The sequence below is a fragment of the Phocoena phocoena genome, chromosome 11 (genome assembly GCF_963924675.1).
Source record: "Phocoena phocoena chromosome 11, mPhoPho1.1, whole genome shotgun sequence".
In the NCBI taxonomy this organism is placed as follows: Eukaryota; Metazoa; Chordata; class Mammalia; order Artiodactyla; family Phocoenidae; genus Phocoena; species Phocoena phocoena.
The window spans coordinates 11,131,613-11,159,516 of record NC_089229.1 but is presented as its reverse complement, the minus strand read 5'-3'; the positions used below and the strand labels follow the sequence as shown (position 1 = coordinate 11,159,516).

Here is a 27,904-nt window from a genome sequence, read left to right as displayed (position 1 = left end):
AGTGGTTGAGAGTCCGCCTGCCGATGCAGGGGACATGAGTTCGTGCCCTGGTCCAGGAAGATCCCGCATGCCGCGGAGCGGCTGGGCCCGTGAGCCATGGCCGCTGAGCCTGCGCGTCTGGAGCCTGTGCTCCGCAACGGGAGAGGCCACAACAGAGACAGGCCCGCATACCGCAAAAAAAAAAAAAAAAAGAGGTGACTTCCAAGTCGAGCCCTAAAGGAGACAGGGAAGAACATTCCAGCAGGGGAACAGCATGCACAAAGACCCAGAGGAGAAAACATCTTGGAACATTTTAGAAATGGACTAGAGGCCAGTGTGGGAAGGAAACAGCCCGGGAGAGGGGGCTGGGGAAGCCAGTAGGGTGTTCAGAACTTTGGAGGCAGACAGGACTAGAAGTTTGGACTTTCTCCTAAGTGCAGGGTGAAGCAGTTAAAGTTTAAGTAGGGAATGGTGTGATCAGGTTTGTAATGTGAAGCTCACTCTAGTTGACAGCCCTGTAGGGAGGATTGGCTACGGCAGGCCCGTGTAGGCCCAGGGATCTGGGGATGAGGAAAGTACAGCCCAGAGCTCCAGGAAAAGGGGAAGACGGAAGCATAAACCAACCTTCACACTCTAATATGACACAAGCACTTGTGAGCACTAACTTCGTTGGGGGAACCAGGGAGGCTTCCTGGAGGAGGTGGCTTCTGACCTGGGCTTTTGGGAAGGTGGAGGCCAGCACTCCAGGCCTAGGGAATAGGTTGAGTTAAGTCTCAACAGTGAAGGCGTGCAGGCTGGATTTGATGAGTCAGTGGATGTGAAGTGACTCCCCAAGGTTATAAGTCCCCATGGTGGCTGAGCCAGCACTGGGACCCGATCTCTGATGGAGAGGGGGTCTCTGATGCCCAACTGAAGCCTGGCCCCAAGAACTGACATCGAGGAAGTCCCCAACACCCCCCATATCAGTGCACTCCGCAGCGTCAGCAGGTGCGCACTTCCCTGCTTGTGGTAGAGCTGGGAGGTGAGGAAGAGGAAGTGTGGGCCACAGGCCAGCCCCAGAGGGCCTGGGGGAGGAGCTTCTTCTAGAGTTGAGGAAGCAAGGCTGGGGCTTCCCTAAAGGCGGCTCCTGACGACTCCTGGGACCACAGCCGAGACGCAGGGTGGCTGGAGGGAAGTGAGGGGCAAACTCAGCCTGGGCCTGGCTGGGAGAGAACCTCCGCCACCCCCTCCCCTGGACCACTGACAGCCATGGCCGTGGCCCAGCAGCTGCGGGCTGAGAGGTGAGTGCAGGGGCGCTGCCCTCCCGGGGCCTCCTCACTCTTCCCGGCAGGCCTTGGGGGATGGAGGCCTGCCCTCCTGCAGCCCCTTATCAACGTCGAAAGTTGAGAGGCTGGAGTTGAGTCAGAACCCAAATACTCAGAAATGCAGACTCTGAGAACTGTTTTCAGGAAACTCCAAGTCATGGCTCACCTCCCTCAGGCACGGATGAAGACACTGAGGTTCAGAGAGGGGGAGTGACTTTCCCAGGGTCACGCAGGAGTGGGTGGTAGAGTCTGGACGGGAACTCAGGTGTCCTGGGGCCCAGGCTGGGCCTTGCTGCTCCACGCTGTTCAGTAATGGCTTTTCATTTTCTGTTCAGACAGAGGCATAGAATCTGGCTCTTTTCCAGGGCTTGTCTCAAATATCACCTCCTCCGAGAAGCTTTCCTTGATAGCCGCCTCTGAACACTTGCCCTGTTTCCTTTTCCTGTGTAGCCCTTACATTACAGGCATAATAGTCTATACTCACTCATTGGTTTTCTTTACCACTGGCTCCCCAATTAGAAGCAAGTTCCATAGGGTATTTATGTCTTTTGATCACTGCTATATCCCCAGGATTTGAACAATGCCAGTACAGACTAAGTGCTCAGTAAACGCTGGTGAGTGAATGAACGAAGGAATAAAGGAATGAGTGGACCACCGAGCTGGAAAATGTTCTTAGATCCTTCTGGTCCAATCCTGTCACTGTGTGGGTGAGAAAACTGAGCCCCCAAGGAGAATAAAGTACTTACTGAGGGTCACGTGGAATGGATGGCGAGGCCGGGGCTCAGAGCACAGCCTTGTCAGGGCCTCGCCTCGTTTCTCAGGAGGCACATTCTGAAAGTTTCCTCAGTAGCCAGGCCTGTGCTCCGAGCTCTGGGGGGACCTGAGGACACAGGGCTTGGCTCCTGCCCTCCTGAATTGGAACAGCAGGTGACATCAGAGTGTGATAGCAGTGTGGAGGTGGCTCCGAGGGTCACTGGAGATGGGCCAGGCTGCTCTGGGCCAAAGTGGGCAGCGGAGGGCCTGTGGGGGAGTCTGTGGCTGGAAGTGGAACCTGGGATGCAATTCCCGAAGGCTTGTGTGTATGGCGGGAGGGGCAGCAGAAGTAAATGCTTGGAGTGTAGTTCAAGAATGGCCTTTGAGAGCCACAGAGGGTGGTGCTCGGGGCTGGGGTGAGGTTCTCCCACCAGATCCCAGCCCCTCCAGCCCACGAGTCCTCACTGGAGACTGGGCCTGGCACGCCAACCCAAACCTTCAGAAAACAGCTCCTGTTTGAGGCTGGTGGCACTTCCTATTTCTCAGAGCACGTGGGTCAGAGAGGGGATGCCCAGAGCTGGCCAGCCAGACAGTGTGTCCCCTCCCTCCCACTCCCCGTCCCTTTGCAGATGTCCTGGGCCCTCCACGGAGAAAAGGCGCCCTGCTCCCCTCCTTCATGGGGCTGTAGAGCCAGGCCCTGGGGTCTCTCAGCCTCCCTGCACCTGGATGCCTGTCTGAAAGTGAGCCCCCGATGCTTGAGGCCGAAGCGGAGGATGTGATGGGAGGGCAGTAGATTTCTGGCAGTAGGACTTTCTAAGACCCGAGACGTCTAAAGATGGAAAGGACTGTCATGGGGGGAGGGAGTTTGCTTCCCACCAACATGTTTTGAGCACCTACTGTGTGCGGGCAGCACAAAACCTGAACTAGCTTCTGCCTCAGGGTCTTTCCACGCCTTACTCAGCCCTTCCCGTGCAGGCCCCCAAAATGCACTTCTCATGAGCGATATGAATCTATGGGCTCTGAGTTGACTTCAGCTCAGAGGGGTCCCAGCTGAGGTGTCTAGGGGGCAGCTATTCTAGTGGGACTTGCAGCCGGGTTTGTTGCACCCCCGGCGTCGCCCTGATACAGCAACTTCCAGGCTCAGCTCCCCGCACCCAACCCGCTGGCAGCCAGACTATTTCCATGTGGCCCAAAGCGGACTTGCTGAAAGACAGACACAGGGAGTGGCCTTGCGTCTCCCTGAGCACCTACTATGTGCCGGGGCTGTTCTGGGCCCTGGGGATGCAGCAGTGAGCAGGGTCCCTGCTCTCGTGGGGATTCTCCAGCTGTGCTTGTTACAGATGTGACCTCTGAACCCTCCAGGGATGTAAATACTTCCATGGTCCCCATTTTGGAGTCGGGGAGAGGCCAGAGTGCAGAGAGGAGTCTCTCCAAGCTTGCTGACCTTGGTGATGGCAGAGCGGGAATTCAGGTCTTCATCTTTCACCTGTGCTGTCTCGCCCCATAACACACAGGTCTCCCGACGTAACCCCTTCCTCACCCCACCACCGAAGGGTGAGGCTCAAGGGCCCTTCGTGAGCAGGCCCTGCCTGTCTCGCTGGCTTCGTCCCTCATAACTTGCCTCCTCTTGCATGGCTGGGGGTCTTTGCACTCGCTCTTTCACTTGCCTGTCACCCTGGGGCCAGGTCCTCTTTACTTCTCCCCCTGACCTGGTGCCACTTCTTCTGGGAAGCCCTCCCTGACCATCCTCGATCGGAGCGCACCTTGTCCTATATACACAGGACCCCTGATTCTCTCTCTCTGATAAACGTCACCCTCATCTTAGAATTTTCTGCTTGCCAAGCTTTTTTGCCCACGACTACCAATTCGTTGAGGGAATACAATAATGGCCAGACTCCTGCTGCAGCTCGAAACATTGTGGGCTTTTCCTTCACAGCTTCTAGGACCACTGAAATTATGTAATTATTTGTCCAACTCCTCCGCTCAACTATGAGACCCAGGAAGGCAGAGGCCATGTCCTAGTGTTCTTAGAACAGGGTCTGAACTACAGTAGTACTAGCAACTTTATTATTATTATTCTGGATGGGGTGACTGAGGCTGGGAGGGGCTGCGGTTTATCTGAGTTCACACAGCAAGCTGTTGGGAGCTTTCAGGCCAGGGCCAGTGCAGCAGTGTTTGGGAACAAAATTCTGGAGCCAAATTCCAGCTTCTTTACTTACTTGGGCAAGTTTGTTAACCTCTGTGTGTCCCAGTTTCCTTGTCTGGAAGAAGGTGACGCTGTCTTAGAAGGGCACCTGGTGTTCGGCGTGTGCTCGTGTGCTCAGGAAATCATTAGCTGTAGTTACTATTACTCAACCCTCCTGATTCCGCGGAAGGGGCCATTTCTACCTCTCTGGTTTCTTCCTGCCCCACCCCCATCCTACTGCAGGTGAAATACCCAGGAAATGCACAGTCTCAGGGGAGAAAGTGGAGGAGGAAGCTTCTCCCATGGGTGTTACCACAGGACCATGTGTGGAAAGTGAGTGGGGAGGTTGCCAGCCGCCACCAAATTGCTCTGGAAGTGCTGGGGATTTCCTCTTCCCGCCCTCTGGCACCCTGAGTCACGTCCCCGCCAGCCTCCAGAGTCCTGAGGTAGCCTGAGATCCCAAGCAGCCCAGGTCACGTGGGGACCAGCAAGGGCTGGGACTGGGTGTGTAGACTTTGAAACCAATATCGACTGAGGTCCCAGCCAGCTCTGAGGCTCGGACGGGGCAGCCCTGCCCCCGACTCCCACTCTGTTTCCCAATCGCTGCAACAGTAACAGGATTGCTAATTGCTTCTCATTTCCTCATCTGTCCACAATCGGCTGGACTCAGAGACCCCTAGCTGTTCCTTCTCCATCTCCTTGGCGGTCCCTTTCCTCTTCCTCCATCTGTCCCTCTCAGTCCCCTCCTCTGCGCAGTGATTGCTCTTCCCTGGGGGTCTTAACCACCAGTCACAGGGCAGATGGTTTTTACCACTCCCACTCCAGTGGGGTTCAGCCCCATCCCCGCTGAACTCCAGAGCCACACACCACCTTTTGCCAGACCTCGACCTGTGTGCCCAAGGGACCTCTCAGATTAGCATGCCCCAAACTGAGCCCATCAACCAGGCTCCCCCCACTCACCCATCCTGGTCAGAGTACGGGTGACACGTGGGTGTCATTCCTGACACTGCCCTTTCTTTCATCTCCACGTCCAAACCGTCTCCAAACCCTGCTGGTCGTAACTCTGGAATGACTCACAAAGTAGTAGTGTGTCTGTCAGATATGCATAAGGCTGCAGAGAACAGAGGAACTGATAGTGGCTGAAACAAAGAGGGATTTATGTTTTCACATAATGAGAAGTCCAGACGTAGAGGCCACAGCTGGTTCTGCAGCTCAGTGACTTCAGGACCAGCGTTCCAGAGATTCCTGTGATCAGTCTCATGGTTTTGCCTCATGGATGCAATGTGGCTGCTGCAGGTCCAGATGTCTCACCTGCTTTCCAGGCAGGCAGAAGGGGAAAGGGCAGGAGACCATGCTAGCCTTGTCCAATCCTCTGGATCTTGAAGTGAACACTCTCCTAGAGGCTGCTACAGCCTCTAGGTTTCCTCTTAGGTTTCATTGGCCAGAACTGCTCGTATGGCTGCTCCTAGCTGCAAGGGGGTCTGGGAAACAGCAACGGGATTAGTATGTTTGGCTCAGACCAATAGTCATCTATCACCTTGGGGCTAGGCATTGCCACCCTGAAAAAAATTGGAGCTTGATTAGCAGGAAGAAGCAGGGGACACAAAAAAGGAAGAGTGTCTGCCAAGGGTGGTGTCCCTTGTGTGTGTCCTCTCCTCCCGTCCCCACTGTCTGGCTCAGGGCCACATCTTCTCTCAGCTGGACCACTTCAGGGCATCCCAGGGGCACTCTGTCCCTTCAGTCTCTGCCCTCCTTTTCCTCTCCATGCAGCTACCCCAGTTGGCCTCCTAAAGCCGGGGTCCTTTGTGTTTTCACTCTCTTCTGAAGCTCTACGTGGCTCCCCGTTGCCTATAAAACTCCTCAGCTCAGCACTGGAGACCCTCCTCAACCTGGCCTCATCCGCCTGTTCAGTCTCTGATCACACCAGACTCCAGCCACACTAGACCTGGAACCACTCCTGGGGCTTCAGAGCCTTAGCACGTGCTGTTCCTTCTGCCGGAAGGCCCTTCCCCCTCCCCAGTCCTACCTGGTGGACTCTTATTCAGCCTTCTAGACCTGGCTCCAATGTCACCTCCTCTGTGAGGATTTTCCCAACCTGGGTATAATGAGCCATTCTCTCTGGGAGGTGTGTGTTGACTTTGTTTACCCCTGTGATCCAGAGCCTAGAACAGGGTCTGATAGGCAGGGGTGCTTGATTCCCTGTTCCCGGATGAATAACACAGCCCCAAAGCGATTTGCTAGACTCTACTATGGCTGTTGATATATGGCTCCGATTCCAAGTGCCTTCACTGTCAGGGTCTGGTCTGTGTTGCTGCCTGGCACGAGAGGGGTGTTGAACGGGGGAATGCAGGTACACGGGTTCACTTTGCACGGGGCCTCACACCCAGGGGCCACCCAACACAGCAGGGTGATGACCAGGGTTTCTTCTCCTCCCGCCTCCCTCAGCGACTTCAACCAGCTTCCTGACGACATTGCCACCTCAGCCAACATCGCCGACATCGAGGAGAAGAAAGGCTTCACCAGCCACTTTGTAAGAGAGACCCCTGGACCTTCACCCTCTGACCTCTGAGCCTCCAGCGCTCTCCTCTCTTCACTTCTATCCCAGGGGTTCTCAACAGGGCGATTGTGCCGTCCAAAGGACGCTTGGCAGTGGATATCTTGAGACAGGTTTGACTCTCACAGCTTGGGGCAGAGCATCTACTGCCTGGAGTCCGGGGATGCTGCTTCACGCAGTGCGGTGCACCGGACAGTCCCCACGACAAAGAATTACCTGGCCTCACATGTGATACCGAGGTCGAGAAATTCTGCTCTGACCCTAGGACCTGTGGACCTCTCCCCTGCTCTGGCCCTGGCCTGCGATGCCCCACCCCCTGGTCTGCAAAGGCCCACCCCCTGGCCTACGAGGCCCCACCCCCTGGCTTGCGAGGCCCCACCCCCTGGCCTCTGTCCTCCTTAGGTTTTTGTCATCGAGGTGAAGACGAAAGGGGGGTCTAAGTACCTCATCTACCGCCGCTACCGCCAGTTCTACGCCTTGCAGAGCAAGCTGGAGGAGCGCTTCGGGCCGGAGAACAAGGCCAGCCCCTACACCTGCATCCTTCCCACGCTCCCAGGTAGGCCACCAACGGGCTGCCCGAGGATGGAGCGGCGCCCGCCAGCCTCTCCTCCCAGCTCTGCGGGCGCTGTTCGGTGCTTCTATTTTAGTGAAAACCGTTCATTTAGTCCACGGCCCCCCTCCTGCCAGCCATGGGCTGCCACCTCTGGCTCTCCGGACTTACAGCCCTTGACCCCCTGCTCTCCAATGAGCGTTACGGCCGCCCTGCTTCAGCGATCCACCGCCAGCTTCGGAGCGCATCAGCCCGGGCCTCTCCTCTTCGAGATAGGAATCCCCGTGTCTCCCACGTTAAACACAGACTCATCTTCCAGCCCTCCCTCTGTCCCCTGTGGGGGAACTGCCCTCTAGCTCCCCAGGTCCCCGTGGATCCCCCTGCTTCCCTGCTCTGCTGGGACGCTGTGGGTGCGCACCTCTGCTTTTGGACAGTCCCCTCACCCCATGTCTCCTGACCTGCCTCCCCCGCTCAGTCCTCACCTTGGACAGGCCCAAACCTCTGGCTTCTCAAGGCCAGCCTGCATGAGCCCAGCAGGAGAAAACTCCACCAGAGTGGGGGTTCGGGTACGCGGAGTGGTCTTGACTGTGCCCTTCACACGCTGCAGGCTGCATCCAAGCACCGTTCCCCTAAACAGCAAAGATACTTCCTGACCTTCGCTTCCTCAAACTCCAAACCCTGCTTCCAGCTTGCTTTCCTTTCTGCCTCAGCCAGTGCCCGAGGTTCCCTGCCTCCAGGGTCCAGCATCCAGCCCCAGGGAGGAAACTGTCTCCCAGGGGTTCGCCCATTCCCTGGCCCCGCCCCTCCCCCTCCCCCTCTCTGAGCAGCAGGGAGGAGGGGTCCCTCTTGATCTCAGCTGACCTCTCCTCCCTAACAGCTTGTCCCATGCGTTCCCTGTAGACTCACCTTCTCCTTTATCTTCTGATTCTCTGCCAAGCCTCACCACGGGAGGGCTCGGTTCTCTTCTGTCTTTAAACAAGCACGTGCCCTAAGTGGGCATTCTGGCCACAAGCCTCGTTGAGCCCCGAGGACCCTCAAAGATCTCTGCCTCCTCTGGTGCTCCTTGGAAGGCGGGCATCCTCTGTACCGTCATCCTCAGTTTTGTCTTCTCACTCCCCCATAGGCAATCTGACCCGTGCCTGTGATTTTAACCGCCCTTTTCTGGCTACTAATTCCCCAATGTCTCTCCCTACCCCAGACCTCAGACGCTACCCTCCTTACACCGCCAGACATCAGCCAGTGTGTCTCACAGGCAGCGGGCAGCAGGAAGCCGACCCGTCTCACATTCGCTTTCTGGGGGGCTCTCTGGGTGGGCAGTTCTCCCAGGACCCGCACCTGAGGCTCCTGGAGAGGACATTTGTCTTTGGTCAGCCGTCATCGCTTTCCCTTTCCCCACAAACATTCTGCCTTGCTTGTGAAGAATGATTCACCCATCCACTGCACAAATATTTATTAATTTGGGCGTTATTCTACACCATGGTTCTTAACCTTGGTGACATATTGGAAGTACCTTGAGATTTAAAGAATCCTGATGGGCTTCCCTGGTGGCGCAGTGGTTGAGAGTCCGCCTGCCGATGCAGGGGACGCGGAGTTCGTGCCCCGGTCCGGGAGGATCCCACGTGCCGCGGAGCTGCTGGGCCCGTGAGCCATGGCCGCTGAGCCTGCCGGTATGGAGCCTGTGCTCCGCGGCGGGAGAGGCCACAGCAGTGAGAGGCCCGCGTACCACAAAAAAAAAAAAAAAAAAGAAGAAGAATCCTGATGCCCGAGTCCCACTCCCAGAGATTCTGATTTAATTGTTCTGGGGTGAGACCTATGCAATGAGATTTTAAATGCTTCTCAGGTGACACGAATGTGCAGCCAGGGTGATGAGAACACAGCTGTGAGCATTGCAAAGGTCCTGTTCTCTCAGAGCGCAGAATTGTGTGTGTGTGTGTGTGTGTAGGGACAGGCAATACATAAACAATTAAAACAAGAAAAATATCAGCTGCTGATAGTACAACTCAGAAAATGCACGTTGGATGGTGGCCACCGCAGCGCTGTGGGAAGAGGAAAGGGAAAAGCGCTGAGCCAGTGTGGAGGGTTCCTGGCCCGGGTGGGCAGCTCCGGGCCCAGAGACCACACTCTTGGGTCAGATTCCCAGGACAGCTCTTTGTGTCTCCTCAGCCAAAGTCTATGTGGGTGTGAAACAGGAGATTGCCGAGATGCGGATACCTGCCCTCAACGCCTATATGAAGGTAACAGAGGGGCCAGGCCAGGGGGCCCCTGGGAGGGCCCAGGATGCTGAGGATGGGCGGGGCCCAGGTACCATCCCTGGGCATGGCTTTGGGGACTAGGGCTGGCTCTTCTGCTCTGATGGTCCCCATCTTCAATCCTTAAAGGCCAAGCCTAGGGAGAGAAACAGGATGTGTTCTCAGGGTTCCGGGGGATGGGACAGGAGCAATGGAGAAAGTTCAGAGAGCCACACTTTGAACTGACAAATCTAATGGCTGTGCCGGGTGTCCTGGTACAGAGGAGAATAGGATCCAGTGCCTGCCCCAAGGTCCCCGCTGTCGAGGGGGAATACAGACAGGTGGGTCATGAAACCATAAAGGGATACGGTCTGTATAACAAGGGCACGGCAGACCAAGGCCCCGGCTTTCTCACATAGCACCTTTGTATGAACAGGCCACAGGCTGGATTTTAGTTGCATCCATGGGCCTTGGATGGATGCCCTTGTGTATTCCCCAACCTGTAAACTGTCTACCTCCTCAGAAGATGGGAACACAGAGGAAGGAACATCTTAAAGGCAGAGAGCCAGGCTGGTCAAGAAAGACCTTCCACCAATTAGAGCTAGGTAAGAGAAGGATAGTTTTCCTTGTGAGGTAGTGAGCACCCTATCACTAGAGGCATGCAAACCTTGGCTTGATGACAACCTTAGGAAACTGGGGAGAGAAGCCCTCTTCATAGCCCAGAGGCATCGTCACAGACAGTGAGGCCTCCCTGTTCTACTCTTACGGGAAAAGAGCACCGAGCTAAGTGCTCTGGTCTTTGCTCTGACACTGAGTGGGTGATTTAGGGCTATTTGCTCATTATTTCTAGGACTTGATTTTCTCACCTATGAAATGGAGCCATACCCCCAGCTCTCCTGTCTCACAGGAGGGGAGTGATGTTGGGAGCTATCGAGAAAAGGACAGGAAGGTGCTTTGTAAACTGTGAACCTGCTTCCAGAATGTGAGAGAGCATGACTCCTAGTGGAATGAGGGGACCCCAGGAGTATAAAGGGGGTGGGGGAGGGAGGAGGTGGCCGCCTTCCCTCCCCAGTGGCTGCAGGAATCCTGGGCTCTGGGCAGAGGAGAGGTAGGGTGGGAAAGCCCACGGGCTCCAGTACTGGAGGCATCTCCCCTCCAGGGGGCGCTGTGACAGCTGCTCCTTCTGGGCAGCCGGCGGCTCCACTCTCCTCCAGCGGGGCTGGAAGGAGGGAGCAGGGGCTGTGGAGCTGGAGCTCTTCCATCCACGCCTGGTCTTGGCAACCAACAGCCTGAAGGATCTCATCTCTGCCTGTCTGTGTCAGAGTGGGTTCCTCGAAGCTCAGAGGTCAATCAGTACTATGGTAACCTCACCCTGGGCTTGAAATATTCAGAGACGGGGAGCTCACTACCACTCTCCCCTCACCCAGGCTGCTTGTCCATTGTCGGACAGCTATTAGAAAAGCCCGACTCCCTGTGACTTCTACCCACCGGTCTCACCTCTGTGCTCATGAAGAATAGGGCTCACGTGACAATGACAATTGCCTAGAACTATGTGGAGTGCTCTGACTGGCAACAAGGAGGCTCTTGATATACATTTATTGGATAAATAAATAGGCTTATTTAATTCCCTCAATAACCTGTGAGTTCAATACTCTTATCCCTATTTTAAAGTGAGGAAATGGAGGCACAGAGAGGTAGAGTCACTCACTCAGTGTCACAGAGCAGTTAGGTAGGTAGGATGGGATTTTTTTTTTTACATCTTTATTGGAGTATAATTGCTTTACAATGGTGTGTTAGTTTCTGCTTTATAACAAAGTGAATCAGTTATACATATACATATGTTCCCATGTCTCTTCCCTCTTGCGTCTTCCTCCCTCCTACCCTCCCTATCCCACCCCTCCAGGCGGCCACAAAGCACCGAGCTGATCTCCCTGTGCTATGCGGCTGCTTCCCACTAGGTATCGACCTTACGTCTGGTAGTGTATATATGTGGTAGGATGGGATTTGAACCCACATCTCTGTGACTCCAGGGTTGTGCTCTCACCCACTGTGCTGTATTGTAATAAAAGTAACAGCAACAATGATAATACCCAGCTTGGATAGGGCCCTTGCTACATGCCCGATGCTGTTCTAAGTGTTCTGCACGTATTCACTTATTTAATCTTTACACAATTCCACAGGGGAAATAATATCACCTCCATTGTATTAATGAACATACAGAGGCACCCCTGCTCCAGGTCACCCAGATGGGCGGCAGAGCCGAGATGCTACCCCGGGCATCGCCTGGCTCTCTCTATACCCTTGAGCCCATCTCTGGGCTGGCCCCCTGCCCTCCCTATGGGACAGCCGTGTCTTTTCCAGGCTCTGCGTTCCCAGTTCCTCTGGAGAGGAGTTCCCGGCCCCTCCCTGTGCTGCTGCCCTTGTGGAATTCTCTGAGGGGGTCTGGGTGCCTCTGGAGCTGTAGCGCTCAAAGCCAATCACAGTGCTCCTGGGGACCCGTGCAGTGGGCAGCTTGGGGGGAATGACCCTGGCAGGTCCTGGGCGCTCTGCATCCTCACAGCCTGAGGGCCGTTGCGTTGTGGTGGGTGTAACCAGCACCTGATTGAGAGGCCCGACCCCACCACTTCCTAGCTGTGCCCATCGGCCCGGGCACTTTCTCACTCTGAGCCTCAGTTTCCCCAACTGTGATATGAGATGAAGTAACAGGAAGCACGTTTTTAGGCTGTAATTCCACTAGCTGTTGTTAATTTGGGTTATTTGGGGAATACTTCCCCCACCATTGTCTCGTTTTGATCTAAGGGATGAGCCTTGGTGGCAGATGGCTCCGGGTGTCACTCGCTAGGCTGTGTGGCCCTGGGCAGGTCCCTTCACCTTTCTGGCCCTCACTCCCAGGTTCTTGTTAGATGGAGCGAGGTCACACCGTGGGGCACTCAGTACAGTGCCTGGACAGTCACCACCACATCACGTTACCTGTCGTCACCATTATCGTCATGTCTGAAGGCCTTTGGGTCTTTTCCAAATGAACTGTTCTCAAGCAAGTTGGCCCCCTCCTGACCTTGAACCCAGGGGCAAATCTTGTGACGCGTTACCCTCAGCCTACTGAGATTTTAAATATGTCTTACTTGTTATCAGACAGAGGACCATTAGTGGAGAGAGGCGGGCCCAGCATGGGGGACGGGGATGCAGCAGCTGGGCTGCGATGTCGAGAGCTTTCTGCTGACCACCCCACCTGTCCTGCATGCTCCCCAAACGCAGCACCTCCTCAGCCTGCCCATCTGGGTGCTGATGGATGAGGACGTCCGGATCTTCTTCTACCAGTCGTCCTATGACGCGGAGCAGGTGCCCCAGGCTCTCCGACGGCTCCGCCCGCGCACCCGGAAAGTGTAAGTGACCCGTCCCTGCGCCCCCATCAGCTAGAGCCCTGGGCCACCTGCTCTTAACCAGGCGCTCTGTCCCAGAGGCCTCTGCTGCAAAGGCACTTATTTTCCCTGAAAGAAGCAAGGAGTAGAGACCAGGTCTCTACCTAAGCACTCCAGGGTGGTTTGGCTTGTTAGGTGAGCTTGGGAAATCAAGCGTCGGGCCTAGAGGACAGAAAGTGTGTTTGACAGTAAGGGCTGGAGGACAGGGGCTGGGCCATTGACGGGGGAGAGCTTGGTGCCTCAGCAACCACTGGGGATGGTCCGAGGGCTTTGGGTGCCTGGGGGGAGTAGGGAGGAGGGGAGGGAGGAGGAATCATTCTGTCTGCAAACACTCCTTCCAGCATCTCCTGGGATGCCTTGTCCCTGGTTAGTTTTTGTTCCATGGGGCCGGCTGTGGCTCCTCGGTGTATCACACTGGTCCCCAGGGGGCGCTGCTACTCACTCCCTTATTCCAAAGGGCCCGCAGCTCCCTCCAGCCCCTCCTAAGCTGGAAAAAGTCTTCAAAAATCCAAGCCACCGAAATAGGGCTGGGCCTCCAAACAAGAGGTTACCGCTGCTAAGAGTTCCAGGACAGGGCTCCTGAGCCCCGCCCTCCCACACAACTCCTCCGTCCTCCCTCTGGCCAGTATCTCTGAGTGTCCTCTCCGTGTGGTGCCTGGCCATCTCCCCTGTGCACCCAGGCAGCCCTGTGTCCTGGAGTGGAGCTCAGCACTTCTTGAAGCCCATTTCCTCAGCTGAAAAATTAGGGGTTGAGTGTGGGAGTAATGTGAAAGGGCTGGCAAGCTATGGCACTAAGCAAATGTATATCTGAGCCTATGCCTCCTGGTCCACAGAAGGGGATGCAATCTCCTCCAGGGCGGTGAAAGCTGTGGGGAGTGTGCTGGTCCAGAGGAGCAATTGTAGCTGCATCTTTAACACCCTCTCCCTCCCCTGCCTTTCCTGCCTCTGCTGAGGGTCTCCTCCGGGCACAGAAGCAGGAGAGGTGGCAAGCCCCTCTTCTCTCTCCACAGGAAGAGCACGTCCCCACAAGGCGCCGGCTTTGACCGCATGGCAGCTCCACGAGCGGAGGTACCTCACCACTGGGCAGCAGCCTAGCTCCACCCTTCAGCCACTGAGCCCGTCCTGCTGGCGCCCACTGTGTGCCCAGGATGCGGCCGGGTACTGGGGGGTTGGAAGGACCCACAACCGTGGCCTTGGACGCCTGAGGACTCCCAGCCAGCTGAGGGGAGGGCATGTGAGGAGCACACAGAGGCAAAGGGGAATCCACCTATCCATCATTCATTCAGCAAGCTCTTCTGGGTCAGCCCTGCCTTGGGGACTGAAGCTTCAGAGGTGACTCAGACCAGGCCCTGTCCTCAAGGGGCTCACACAGCTCCCCAGGGATGCACCCTTAGAAATGGGCATTTCAAAACCAGTGTGGTCAATGCCCTAGGGGTTATGGGGGCATTGGAGTCCCCAGTGAGGCCTGGGGGATGGGGAGTTGCCCAGTCCGTGGAGTCTGGCCCCTTCCCTCTCATGTTTATCCTGGCAGGCCTGGAAGGAGCACCATTCTGGAGTCAGGGAGACATGGGTTCTAAACCCGGCTCCTCCACTAACAAATAGAGTGGCCTCGGACTAGTCACTTATCCTCTCTGAGCCTGTTTCCTCGTCTGTTAAATGGGATGCTCAAGTATGTAAAGCACTTTAGTAGGAACTCAGTGAATGTTTCCTCCCTCCCTCCTTACTCCACCTTCTCCCCAGGCCCTGTTTGACTTCACTGGGAACAGCAAACTGGAGCTGAATTTCAAAGTTGGAGATGTGATCTTTCTTCTCAGTCGGATCAACAAAGACTGGCTGGAGGTAAGGTTGGAAGTGAGGATGGAGGTGAGGATGGAGGTGAGGTTGGAGGTGAGGATGGAGGTGAGGATGGAGGTGAGGATGGAGATGAGGGTGGAGGTGAGGATGGAAGTGAGGTTGGAGGTGAGGATGGAGATGAGGATGGAGGTGAGGATTGAGGTGAGGTTGGAGGTGAGGATGGAGACGAGGATGGAGGTGAGGATGGAAGTGAGGTTGGAGGTGAGGATGGAGATGAGGTTGGAGGTGAGGATGGAGATGAGGATGGAGGTGAGGATGGAGGTGAGGTGGAAGTTAAGTTGGAGGTGAAGTCACTTCGAGTCTGTGAGGGGATCAGAGAACATGGAGGTATCTGAGAAGGCCCCAGGGAAGAGATGCTGTCCAAGGATAGTCCTGGAGATCTGGGCAGGTGGATCGGGGAAGCCTGAGGAAATACAGCTGTGTGTGTCTGGAGCAGCAGATTCTGAGCCTACACTTGCTTTTGGTACTGACCCCAACCAACGGTCGCTTTAGGCAAGTCAGTTAACCTTCTGTGTTGAATTTCTTGGTCTATAACAGGGTGTCTCAGCCTGTTCACTATTGGCATTTGGGGCCAGGCAGTTCTCTGTTGGGGGGCTGACCTGTGCACTGAGGGGTGTTTAGCGGCATCCTTGGCCTCCATCCGCTAGACGCCAGTAGCACCCCTCCAGCTGCAACAATCAAATGTGTCCCCAGACCTCTGGCCCTGGGGGGCAGAATCACACCCAGTTGAGACGCACTGCCCGTAATCTGGGGTAACGTTACTCACTACGCAGGGAGCGAGTGAAGGTGATGAGGGAGACTTGAGCTCCAGAGTCTGGCGTGACATCCTAGCTCTGTTTTTAACTAGCTTTGCAACTTTGGGAAACTTACTCAACCCCGTGGTTTCCTTTCCCATAAATGGAGTTAACTAACAGTGGCCGTTTCTTCACAGGCTTCCGGGAAGGGTTGAAGGAGGCGCCGCTGTTCAGGGCTCGGCCCATAGGGAGCCTGGGTGTGTGGCATCTTGGCCATGCTTTGTCCCTGCACGCGGCAAGCGTGATCCATACAAGGGTTCATAGCATGACTGGAGATGGGGGGTGGGGGTCACCGGGTGGGAGGCCTTGGCCTGGTGCCAGCTTTTTGGATTAAGTCCTATAGTTATGAAAGACTCTCTTTTCTCGGGGCTCCTGGGGAGTGGGGTGTGAAGGAGGTCATGGCACAGGAGGCAGGGCCAGCCCCCGGGGGTCCTGGAATCATTGAGGGAAGGGGAGGGTCCCTGGCATCCAGGGGCTGGAGAGGAGTGTGGACCAACCGTTGGTCTCGCAACTTGGCGGTTTTGATTTTACGCCAGTCCTGGAGTTCTGTCTCAGGCAGTCTACAAGCTGTTACAGCTGAGGGGTATTGCTGGGTCATTCTCCAGAAACAGGAAATGTTTGTTGACTTCTTGTTTTCTAGAAAGTTCTATGAGTCAGTATGCTGGCCGACTTCTGGCCTCAGATGGAAGGGAGGGTTGGGGAGGAGCGAGGGTAGTACTTCAGCCTCAGTTTATATGTCTGTAAAAGGGGGGGGAAACAATATGTCTTCCATAGTATTACAAAGATTAAGAGAACAGGTGACAAAGCACAGGCAGTGGCTGGGTCTTGGATGGAGTTTAGGAGAGAGGCCTGGCTGGAGGGAGATTTCTGGCTGTCTGGTCTAGAGCAGATGGAATCCGTGGACAAATGAGTGAATTGGCCCCACCCCTCCCTCCTCCCTCCCCCCACAATTTTCTTCCTGAGCGCCTACCACCACCTGAGTCCCCGTGAGGGCCGCCTGTTTACCTGTGCATTGTCTGTCGCCCTCCATCACACTGGAAGCTCCAGGAGGGAGGGCAGGGATTTTCATCCCTTCTGAGTGCCCAGAGCCTGCTCCGTAGCTGGCACTCAAGAAGCCTTTGAATGAATGACTGAGTGAATAAATGAATGAGGTGAAAGCAGCTTTCCAGATAAATTCAGGTCTTGTTCTAAAATGGACGCCTTGGGGTGAACAGCTTGGTGACCTTGCCCACTTTTTCTCCTCCCTCTGCCTGAGGGGACCCAGAGCTCATCCGCCTGTCCTGTCATTATAAAGGGGCGGGTCCCCGGGGCATGGCCCCGCTGCCTCTGCTGATACCAGGCAGGGCAGTGCCTTCTCCCCCTCCTGCCCCCGCAGGGCACTGTCCGGGGTACCACAGGCATCTTCCCGGTGTCCTTTGTGAAGATCCTCAAGGACTTCCCGGAGGAGGAGGACCCCACCAACTGGTTACGCTGCTACTACTATGAGGACACCATCAGTACCATCAAGTTAGTGGCCTGCTGGGAGGGAGGGGCCTGTCCAGCCTCCCTGCCCCTCCCCACCCCTCCCCCACCTCCATATCACACTCTGGGCTCTAAGACCCAAACCAGATCGCATGTCCCCCGACCAAACACACACACTTAAAAGCCCGCAGGGGCTCCCAGCGCCCTCCAGATAAGCCAAAAGGCTGTCACGGGGTGTCAAGGTCCAGCATGACCCGGCCAGCCTCATCCGCCTCTCCCCCTTCCAGCCTGCTGCCTCCTCACCCCTGCCCCTTGTCCCCTTAGGGACATTGCAGTGGAGGAAGACCTCAAAAGCACCCCACTCTTCAAGGACTTGCTGGAGCTCATGAGGTGAGGGGCTGGGGTGGGAGGCGCTGGGGGCGTCAGACACCCTGGAGGAGAGAACAGAAGGGGAAACAGTGCATTCAGGGGCTGGGCGTTCTGCATCTATTTCACCTTCTTGTTTTATCCACAGCCCAGCCCTGAGGGGCGGGTATCGCCTCTCCACATTAGAGATGAGCGGGGGTCTGCAGAGAGGTAAAGGGGCTTACAGTTTGTGGGCCTGGATTTGCTAAAGTCTCTCTAGGTTCAAAACCTTGGACTTGGACCCTCCGCCCTCAGGGAACCACCACCTCCCAAGATCCAGTTGAGTTATGAACAGTTATTTTTCAGAATGGAAATAGCATCGTTATATTCCTGGCTGCAAAAGCGATATCTATTCATTCTTTTTTAAAAAGAATGTCAGAAATCACAGAAAACATAAAGCGGTGAAATCCCCTCATACTTTGCTCCTCTCATTATCTGATACGCATTCGGATTTCTTCAGCACCCACCCCACCTGCACCCGACTCCCCCTTAAATGTTCTTTAATCGGCTACACAGCATCGTCTTGTGGACGCACCGTAACTAATGTAGCCGTCCCCTTCTGTTGGCCATTTAAGTTACCTTCCACTTCTTTACTATTGTGAATAGCGCTGGGATTCACATATTTGGCGACTGGCCTGATTCTTTCCTTAGGACGATTTTCTAGAAGTGAGATTTGGGGATCAAGGTGTTTGCAAGTCTGATGAGACTTCTGACCCATTTTGTCAGATTACCTATGGAAAATTGGATGGCTTTTCGCCCATCTACCTGCACCCCAGGTGGGACGGTTCCAATCCTTAAAAGGTTCTTCTCCATAGCCACACACAGGGGCTGTCGCAGGGGCTTTTTTCTGCTCTACTCTGCGCCCGGCAACACCCACTCTTCTTCCCTATGACAGTTCTTAAGTCTTCAGCCCATTTATGCACAAGACATTTCAAGCTGCGCCACTGATTTGTTGTGAAAGTCCCGTTGTCCCCTGGAGGTCTCAGTTTCCCCATCTGTATAGTAGGAGGTTGGACCACTCGGATGACAGGGCTGGTGTCCAGCTCTGACCTCTTCTGATTTTTAGATCCCGGCCCTAAAACTCCCTCTCCCTGCCCCCACGCTTAGGCCTAAGGCCACTGGACCTTTCCTGAACCCTGATCTCTCCCACCCAGGCGGGAGTTCCAGAGGGAGGACATCGCCCTCAATTATCAGGATGCCGAGGGGGATCTGGTTCGGCTGCTATCAGACGAGGATGTGAGGCTCATGGTGAAGTGGACCCAAGGCCTCCCCTCCCAGAAGCACCTCTTCCCCTGGAAGCTGCATATCACCCAGGAGGACAACTACAAGGTCTACAACACGGTCCCCTGAGCCAGCGGCATCCCTGGGGCAGTGAGGGGACACCTAGCAAAGAGCCCTCGGAGAGGATTAAGACCAAGAAAGGCTGGGAGCACGGGACACACTTCCTGGTTCTGCACCAGATGGACCTACTGGCCTTGGCTTGTACCATCTCTACATTTGGTCTCTGAGTTAAATAAACCATTTCATCTCAAAGTGCTGGACTGAGGAAGGTAGTGTCTTTTGAAGAGAGACAGGAGAGAGAGGAAAATACCCATTAATGAGCATCACTGAGGGGTCATTTATATACGGAAGGGGGCCCTGGCTTTGGGCCGCTAATCCAGCTGCCCTGTTCCCTCGCCCTGTCCCCATGTGTGGTGAAACCCAGCGACACTCATGTCCCTTCTGGTCACTCCCTTTTACGCCCTTTCCCAGGAGTGGCCGCCTGCCTCACGGATGGAAGTCATACTCCCCCGGGAGCCCTCTGGGTCAGGCCAACACCAAGCCCTCTGCATGACCAGGGTCGAGGGCTTCCTCTGCCTTATTGCTGCTGCTCTGTAGAGGGGCAGAGACCTGGGTCGTGGTGTTGGTGGTCTCCATTGTAAGTAGGGGGTGAGCTGAGGGAAGACTCTGGCCCCACTGGGGAGGAAGAGGAAGCAGAATGACGGGATCTTCCTCTGTGAGCTGAAGCTTTTTCTCTCCTAAGCAGCTAAAGTGGCAATAGCTGTCACCTCCAGAAGGGCGGCAGGAGGAGCTTGGCGGACGCCCCTCCCCAGTGACACAACCACTTAACTGATGAAAGATCCTAAAAACCAACCATTGAAAGTTTCTGGAAATTGTTCTGAGGGCATACAGGAAGTGGAGAAGCATTTATTCTAGAAAAGCCTACTAAATCTCAGTAAGAACAATGAGTCCGTGGCATTTGAGCCTCCATGTGCTCCCCTCCCTTCCCCATCCCCCGCTCCATGTGACGGAAACTCTGCTCCAGATGCTCTATCCTGAGTGAATGCAGCCGAGAAGATGGGGGACCCCTCTCCCCTCAGCTCCCCGCCTTTTGCCATTTCAGCCCCAGAAAGGGCAGGCGGCCAGTGCCTCTCATCCCCACAGCCCTGTGTTGTGGAAGCGCTATTCCAGGCCATCACGGCCCCCTACATCTGTGTGCTGGGGCCGCCGTAACGAAGTACCACAGGGATGTCCCTGGCAGTCCAGTGGTTAAGACTCCACGCTTCCACTGCAGGGGACACAGGTTTGATCCCTGGTCAGGGAACTAAGGTACCACATGCCGCCCAGCGAGGCCAAAAATAAAATTAAAAAAAAAAAAATAACCACAAACTGATGGCTTTCACAACAGAAATTTATTGTCTCACAGTTCTAGAGGCTAGAAGACTGAAATCAAGGTGTCTGCAGGGCCATGCTTCCCATGAAGCCTGCTGGGAAATCCTTCTCTGCCTCTTCTTAGCTGCTGGTACTTTTCTGGCATCCTTTGCCATCCCTTAGCGTGTACACACCTCACTCTAATCCTCCATCTTCATGTGTGTCTTCGCATTTTTCTTCCCTCTTTGAGTGTCTGTCTCGGTGTCCAAATTTCCCCTTTTTATAAGGACACCAGTCATATTGGATTACAGCCTACCCTGATCATTTTATTTTGACTTAATAACCTCTGTCCAGACCCTATCTCCATGTAAGGTCACATTCTGAGTCACTGGGGGTTCATATCTTTTGGGGGAGTACAATTCAACCGTAAGAATGCACTAGAAACATCTGTTTAAGAATCATTAAACAGGGCTTCCCCGGTGGCACAGCGGTTGAGAGTCCGCCTGCCGGTGCAGGGGACACGGGTTCGTGCCCTGGTCCGGGAAGATCCCACATGCCGCGGAGCGGCTGGGCCCGTGAGCCATGGCCGCTGAGCCTGCGCGTCCGGAGCCTGTGCTCCGCAACGGGAGAGGCCACAACAGTGAGAGGCCCACGTACCGGGAAAAAAAAAAAGAATCATTAAACAGACCATGCAAACTATGTACTGGCAAATTCCATTGTTTGACTTCTAACATGTTGCCTGACCAGACTCGCTGAGGGACCCTGCTGCTGCAAAGCATGGAGACCCTAGATAGCACACACTCTTCAAAGAATCACGAGCCCGATAAGAAGTAGTGGTTCTCCAATGACCCTCCCACCGCACCACCCACCCCCACGGAAAAAAAATCCCATGATGAGAGCTGGGGCCAGAACCCACAGCATCTGGGAGATTGTTCCGGAATATGCAAAGGCAGTGCTGCTGTTAGAATGCTGAGCCCCAGGGGAGGCCGTGACATGGGGAGCCTGGACCAGGGGCTTTGGCGTTGGTCAAGGTCTGTGGATAAGGGCTTCGACCCTGAGAGAGTGGTGTCCCCGTCTCCAAGCAGAAGCAGAAGAAAGTCCCCTCTGGAGTAAAGTGTCCCCAGTTGAGGTTAACAGGAGTCACTCAGATTCACATGAAGCAAAAAGGGGACTTCCCTGGTGGTCCAATGGGTAAGACTCCATGCTCCCAATGCAAGGGGCCCGGGTTCGATCCCTGGTCAGGGAACTAGATCCTGCATGTGTGCCGCAACTAAGAGTCTGCGTACCGCAACTAAGAATTCCCCGCACCACAACTACAGAGGATTCCGCACACCACGACTAAAGATCCTGCATGCTGCAATTAAGACCTGGCACAGCCAAAATAAATAAATATATAAGTAAATAATAATTTTCTTAAAAAGATGGGGACTTCCCTGGTGGCGCAGTGATTAAGAATCCGCCTGCCAATGCAGGGGACATGGGTTCAAACTCTGGTCAGGGAAGATCCCACATGCCGCGGAACAACTAAGCCCGTGCGCCACAACTACTGAGCCTGTGCTCTAGACCCCACGAGCCACAACACTGAGTCCATGTGCCACAACTACTGAAGCCCGAGTGCCTAGAGCCTGTGTTCCACAACAGAATCTCAGAAAGAGAAAATACAGAGAATGGCAAAGAGGCAACATTTAAATAGACAGCAGAGGCACTGTTTCAAAACTGATGAAAAACTGAAACCTATGGATACATGAAGCTTGTCTGGATAAGCTGGGTAAATTAAAAGTGGTCACAACTGGCTGCAATATTTCAAAACTACAGAACATGGAAGTGCAAGGGAAGATCTTAAAAGCAGTCAGAGAAAGTGGCGATCGCTACAAAATAACAACAATTAGAATGAGAAGTGGACTTTTCAACAGCATCAATGGAAGCCAAAGCCAATATAATTGTATCTTCAGATTTTTGAGACAAAATAACTTTCAAACTAGAATTCTATGCTCAGTAAAACTCTCTTTCAGTAATGAAGGTGAAATGAAGTCAAGTGTGGATACAAACTGAGAATCTGCCATCGAGATACCTGAACTACGCTGTACGTCAGAAGTTAACACAACATTGTAAATCAACTATACTTCAATAAAAAAGAAGAAAAGATACCTGAACTAAAAGTATCGTTAAAGTACATGCTTCGAGAAGAAGGAAAATGGCCCTAGAGGGATAGTCTGAGATGCAAGAACAAATGATAAACAAAAAGGTGAACATAACTTTTGGACTTGTGTTGACTTAGCTAAGCTGGAACTATATTTCCAAGAACTTCCTTCCCTGCATGGATCCAGGTTAGCGTGGGCCAGAAGAGACATTTTGCAAGAGACTTTTAGAAAGCAAATGTGAAGCAGCAGCCCTTTTCAGTTCAAATAAGAAGTGCTGTCCAGACAAACCAGACAGCATGGATAACCAGAGAAATATCTCCTGACAATTAGTAACTGCTTGTGCCCGGGGTGCATATTCAGTGCAGGGACGGGCGGAAAACAAACAAACAAACAAACAAAAACACTGGTGAGATGTTACCATCCTTCCTGGAAAAATGCTATGCACGCCCCCTTCCTGACCTTCTAATGAAAAGCAGTGTTTCACATGAAAGAATGCTCAACATTATTAATCATTAGAGAAATGCAAATCAAAACTACAATGAGGGCTTCCCTGGTGGCGCAGTGGTTGAGAGTCCGCCTGCTGATTCAGGGGACACGGGTTCGTGCCCCGGTCCGGGAAGATCCCACATGCCGCAGAGCGGCTGGGCCCCGTGAGCCGTGGCCGCTGAGCCTGCGCGTCCAGAGCCTGTGCTCCGCAACGGGAGAGGCCACAACAGTGAGAGGCCCGCGTACCACAAAAAAAAAGACATTGTAAAGCAATGGAAAAGAAAATGGTGTGATATTGGGACAAGGATTGACAATCTAGCAACGGAGCAAAACAGACAGCCCAGGAATACCATGCATACATAATATTTGATATATGATAGAAGTAGCTTTACAGATCTGTAGGGGAAAGGAGGAAGAAAATCAAAGAATGGTACTTGGGCAAATTGCTCAACTGTACGGAACCCCAAACAAATGAGACTGAATCCCTAAGTCAAACAATTCCCAAAGGCAGTTTTAGATATATTAGGTTGTAGGAAAGAAAAGCAATGCTTTGAGAAGATATATAGAATACTACCTACCTAATCTTGGAGTAGGGAAGAAATCCTTAAATAAATATTAATACATTTGACTACATTCTGTCAAACATACAAAGTTCTGTTCATCAAAAGATGCATGGGACGGGCTTCCCTGGTGGCGCAGTGGTTGAGAGTCTGCCTGCCGAGGCAGGGGACGCGGGTTTGTGTCCCGGTCTGGGAAGATCCCACATGCCGCAGAGCGGCTGGGCCCGTGAGCCATGGCCGCTGAGCCTGCACATCCGGAGCCTGTGCTCCACAACGGGAGAGGCCACAACAGTGAGAGGCCCGCGTATCGCAAAAAAAAAAAAAAAAAAAAAAAAAAAAAAAAAAAAAAAAGATGTATGGGAAAAGATAAGCCAAAAACTAAAAGATATTTGCAAGATATATAAATGACAAAAGATTAGTGTCTAAAATATTAAAGAATTCCCCCATCTTGAAAAGAAAAATACAAACAATTCTATAATATTTAAAGTGAGCAACAAACATGAATATGTATTCCACCAGGGAGGAGAAAATAAAGGGCGAATTAATATATGAAAAGATGCTCAGTAATAATAAGAGGAATGTAAATTAATTCAGTTTCTTTGGAAAACCATTTTCCATTATTTTGGAGAGTTGAACATTTGTGTATTTTATGATCCAAGAGTGAACTCTTGCATGGGACCAGGAGACGGCAGCTCTCTTTGCAATAACCGCCAACAGAGGTTATCCATCTAAACTCTCGTCCAGAGAATAGTAGGTTCGTTCATTGATTAGAGCACAATGGTGAAACACACAGCAACACAAATGATTTTTAGAAACATAACTGAATGAAAAACATCAAGTCTCAGAAGATAGGATTCTATTTTTATAAAGCTCAAAAACTATGAAGAAAAAATAGCAAACACAAAATTCAGGATAGAAGTTGCTTCCGGGAGGGAGGCAGGGAATACATAGGGGAGGAAGACAGCTGGATACAGATGGTGGGTAATGTGTTGTAGTACTCAGGGTGTGAGTGGTAGGTTCACAGCTGTTTGTTATACTTTGTAGCTTACATACATGTTACACATGTTCTTTTCTATGTACCACTAAGACATTAAGGGTATATTAGAGGTTAAAAATGTAAGAGGGGGAGGGATAAATTAGGAGGTTGGGATTAACATATACACACTACTATATATAAAATAGGGAACCAACAAGGACCTACTGTATAGGACAGTGAACAATACTCAATATTTTGTAATAACCTCTAAGGGAAACAAATCTGAAAAAGAATATATATATTCACCTGAAACTTTGCTGTACACCTGAAACTCACACAACATTGTAAATCAACTATACTTCAATTTTAAAAAGTTTAAAAGTCAGTTTCCATGGGAGATTCATATTCTCCAGTCTTCAGAACTTTGTGTTCATTTTGTGTTAATTATTTGATCTATTATGCTAAGAGAGCATTGGCACCCTCCCTTGGGTCAATTTGTACATTTTTGGAAATGAAGAGAGTCTCCCGGCTCCAGAATGGCCATGGCAGGACTGAGGGCTGACATTTCCTGTCTCCATAATAATTGGAGGAGGAGGATTTTCTGAGAGGGAGTGACTTCTATGCTTTGCAGTGCCCAAGGCTGCAGTCCGTGAATGTGACCTTAATATGTTTTCTCGACTCTTCTGGCTGACGGACGTGATAGAAATGGGGTTTTCCGGGATGAGGTTGTGGATTGGTGAGCCTGGCCTGGGAGAAGAAAGACCAAGGCAGGAATCCAAGTAAGCGCTGTTGTGGCGAGAGACTTGGAACCCTCTTCCCAACCTGTAAACTTTGGGACTTTCCTCCTTTGAAATTCTGCCTAATGTTCCATTTCCCCAGAAGCTGGTGCAGTAAACCCGCACAATAGTCCTGGTTTGGAGGTTTGTCTTTAGGAGCAACAAGGAATGGACAAAAGGAAGGAAGGGGGGCCAACCAGGAAGGGAAAAGGGGGAGGGGAGGAAAGTGAAGCCGGTGACAAGCTGGGGGGAGGCTGTGAAGAGAGTGAAAGCAAGGGAGGCGCCTGGCGCAGTGAGTGAAAACATGGCTCTTGTCTCCATCACTTCCTAGCTGGGTAACTTGGGTAAAAGACTCAGTTTCCTCCTGTATAAAATGGACTCACGATAATAGTACCTCCCTTTGTCATAGGGTTTGTGAAAATAAGGAAATATATCTTGTACATTCCCTGGCATACAGCACGCACCCAAAAAATGCAGACTTAATAAAAAGAAGACCACCTAAAAAGAAGTCACTAAGCCTTAACACAAACTCTGAGCATTTGAGCTGGGGCCCATGGTCCAGCGGGGAATGGGGTGCAGTGCAGGTTGGCTGGAGTCTGGAGGGAATCGCAGACACTGTGATCATATTTTCCCACCCCACTCCACCCACCCCGTCCTACGACAATTCCCTCAAGGAAGAAAGATGCCCTTATAAACATGAAACCGCCCAAGCACTGTGCTGGAGACGCGGTTATTACTGTTAAGTGGACTTTTATGAGCCATGTCCTTTTCCTCTCCTGCCTGTCCAGAATACATCAGGAGGTTTCCGGTAAGGCTGGTTTGACTTTTTCACCCATTTGACATTAAACAGTGTACACTTGGACCCAAATAACACCCGTTGGGATGTTTGGTGGCGTTGGTCCGGGGCTTATGTCCTTCCTGTTTGGAAATTGGGGGCTTTGAGAAGGAACATTAGCTCCTGTGGATGCTGAAGTCTTATAACCTCAGAAACCTGGGCGACTGGAATCCTGGAATCCCCATGACTGAGTCACAGAACGTCTGAAGATCAGGTTGGTGTTTGGAAGAGGCGGGTGGGGCAGAGGCTTCCCAAACAACAAACCAACGTGGGACGGATGAGATGAAAGTCGTACAAAAAGGACAAAATATTTCTGCAACCTGAAGCCAAAAGATACCTGGTGATGTCCCATCAGTGGTGCTACCTGCCCCCTTGTCCCAGGGAAAGCAGAGGTCATCTGGTAGGGACCACTGCTGCCAGCCTTCTGGGAATGGGTGGCCAAAGGATGAAGCCAGATGAAGCCAGATGAACCAGACTTTCCTCTGAATATCTCGTCAAGGCTGTTGGCACCTGTCCTGCAGAGTTAAGGAAAGATGCAAAGGAAGTCAATGGAAAGTCTGCAAATATCAACAGCTGGAAAGTGTTAAGATCTCTTCCCAAAGGCGAAAAGTAAAGTTCTTTTGGAAAAATATAATTTTTTTGGTAATAAGTAAATAAAAATAAGTAAAATATTTTTTCTATGCACTGAAAGCATCCACTTCTATCAGGTGAATGGTTCAAAGATTAAAATATACTTGAGGAATAGCAAATGATTTGCTTGACTTAATCTGACCGTATGGAAAAGGTAAATTTGCTCCCAGTCAAAAACATCAAGGATATGGACCTAGAGATTATCACACTAAGTGAAGTAAATCAGACAGAGAAAGACAAATACCATTCGATATCACATATATGTGGAATCTAAAATATGAACTTACTTACAAAACAGAAACAGACTCACAGACATAGAAAACAAATTTATGGTTACCAAAGGGAAAAGGGAGTGGGGGAGAGATAAATTAGGAGTTTCGGACTAGCAGATACAAACTACTGTATATAAAATAGATAAACAACAAGGTCCTACTGTATAGCACAGGGAACTATATTCAGTATCCTGTAATACACCACAATGGAAAAGAATATATATGTGTGTGTGTGTGTGTATATATATATATATATATGTAACTGAATCACTTGACTGTACACCAGAAACTAAAACAACGTTGTAGATCAACTATACTTCAATTTTAAAAAGGCTGTACTGAGATATACTCAAAAACTGTATAGACAAATCAAAATTAAATTAGAGAAAATTCTAGAATGTGACCTACAGAAAAGGAAGGAAGAAAAAAGACAGAAAAACAACAACAAAAAAAAAACCGAAACAAAAACATCCAGGATCATATATTGAGCACGTCCTTCTGCCCAGGGCCAGCTCTAAGCACATTCCATGGATCACCGCACTGAACTTTCCAAGTGGTCCCGTGTAAAAAGGAAAATAGCACCCCCAGTTTGGAAATGAGGAGACGGAGGTATGGAGAGACTGAGTAAGCCATTTGAAGTCCCGCTGACAGCAGCATTTGGACCCAGGCAGTCTGTCTCTTTCTTTTAAACACTCCTGATCGTACCACGAGAGCATCTGCCTTTGTTTTTGGAATCCAATTCTTTGAATGCTTCAGTTCCTTCCAATATTTTCCCTTAATTTTTGAAACATCATATTTTCTCCTGTCAAACTCGAGGACTGCACCATTCCTGGGTTTCTTGACATCGTGATGGGGTTAGAGAGAGGTCCACTGTAATTCCTATAACGTTGAGTTGTGGATGCTTGCCATGTTTGGACCAAGTTCGAGATCTTATTTTTACCTCTGGTCTAGTGTCAGAATCTCCTTGGTTAGGCAGAGGAGGCTACTGGCTTCAAATCCACACCAAACGTGCTCTCGTGGGGAATGGCATCGCAAAAGGGCTTCCTCCAACTGTTCCTTGGAGTTGTTGCATTTGAAGATCATGAAATTTAAAGAATATCTTGACCCTTGG

At 52.2% G+C, this 27,904-nt stretch overlaps 1 protein-coding gene across 2 annotated transcripts; it reads left to right on the top strand.

The window, feature by feature from the left end:
• Positions 1-1,041: 1,041 nt before the first annotated feature.
• NCF4 (neutrophil cytosolic factor 4) lies at positions 1,042-19,019 on the top strand. Of its 2 annotated transcripts, none has more exons than XM_065886913.1 (10): positions 1,042-1,259; positions 6,667-6,751; positions 7,178-7,331; positions 9,489-9,559; positions 12,809-12,936; positions 13,983-14,040; positions 14,713-14,811; positions 16,996-17,126; positions 17,406-17,471; positions 18,641-19,019. In XM_065886913.1, the coding sequence occupies exons 1-10, from the start codon at positions 1,228-1,230 to the stop codon at positions 18,834-18,836; spliced, it is 1,020 nt and encodes a 339-aa protein (XP_065742985.1). In that variant the 5' UTR covers positions 1,042-1,227; the 3' UTR covers positions 18,837-19,019. The 2 variants fall into 2 exon arrangements, with proteins under 2 accessions (XP_065742985.1, XP_065742986.1); XM_065886914.1 differs by having other exon boundaries at positions 1,103-1,259; positions 18,594-19,019.
• The last annotated feature ends 8,885 nt before the right edge of the window (positions 19,020-27,904 follow it).

Bases quoted from the DNA above. Each gene is read 5' to 3' on its own strand.
- NCF4 (XM_065886913.1), top strand. From the start codon at position 1,228: ATGGCCGTGGCCCAGCAGCTGCGGGCTGAGAG. The intron at 14,812-16,995 runs GTAAGGTTGGAA...CTGCCCCCGCAG, and splicing joins TCAACAAAGACTGGCTGGAG to GGCACTGTCCGGGGTACCAC. The intron at 17,472-18,640 runs GTGAGGGGCTGG...TCTCCCACCCAG, and splicing joins GACTTGCTGGAGCTCATGAG to GCGGGAGTTCCAGAGGGAGG.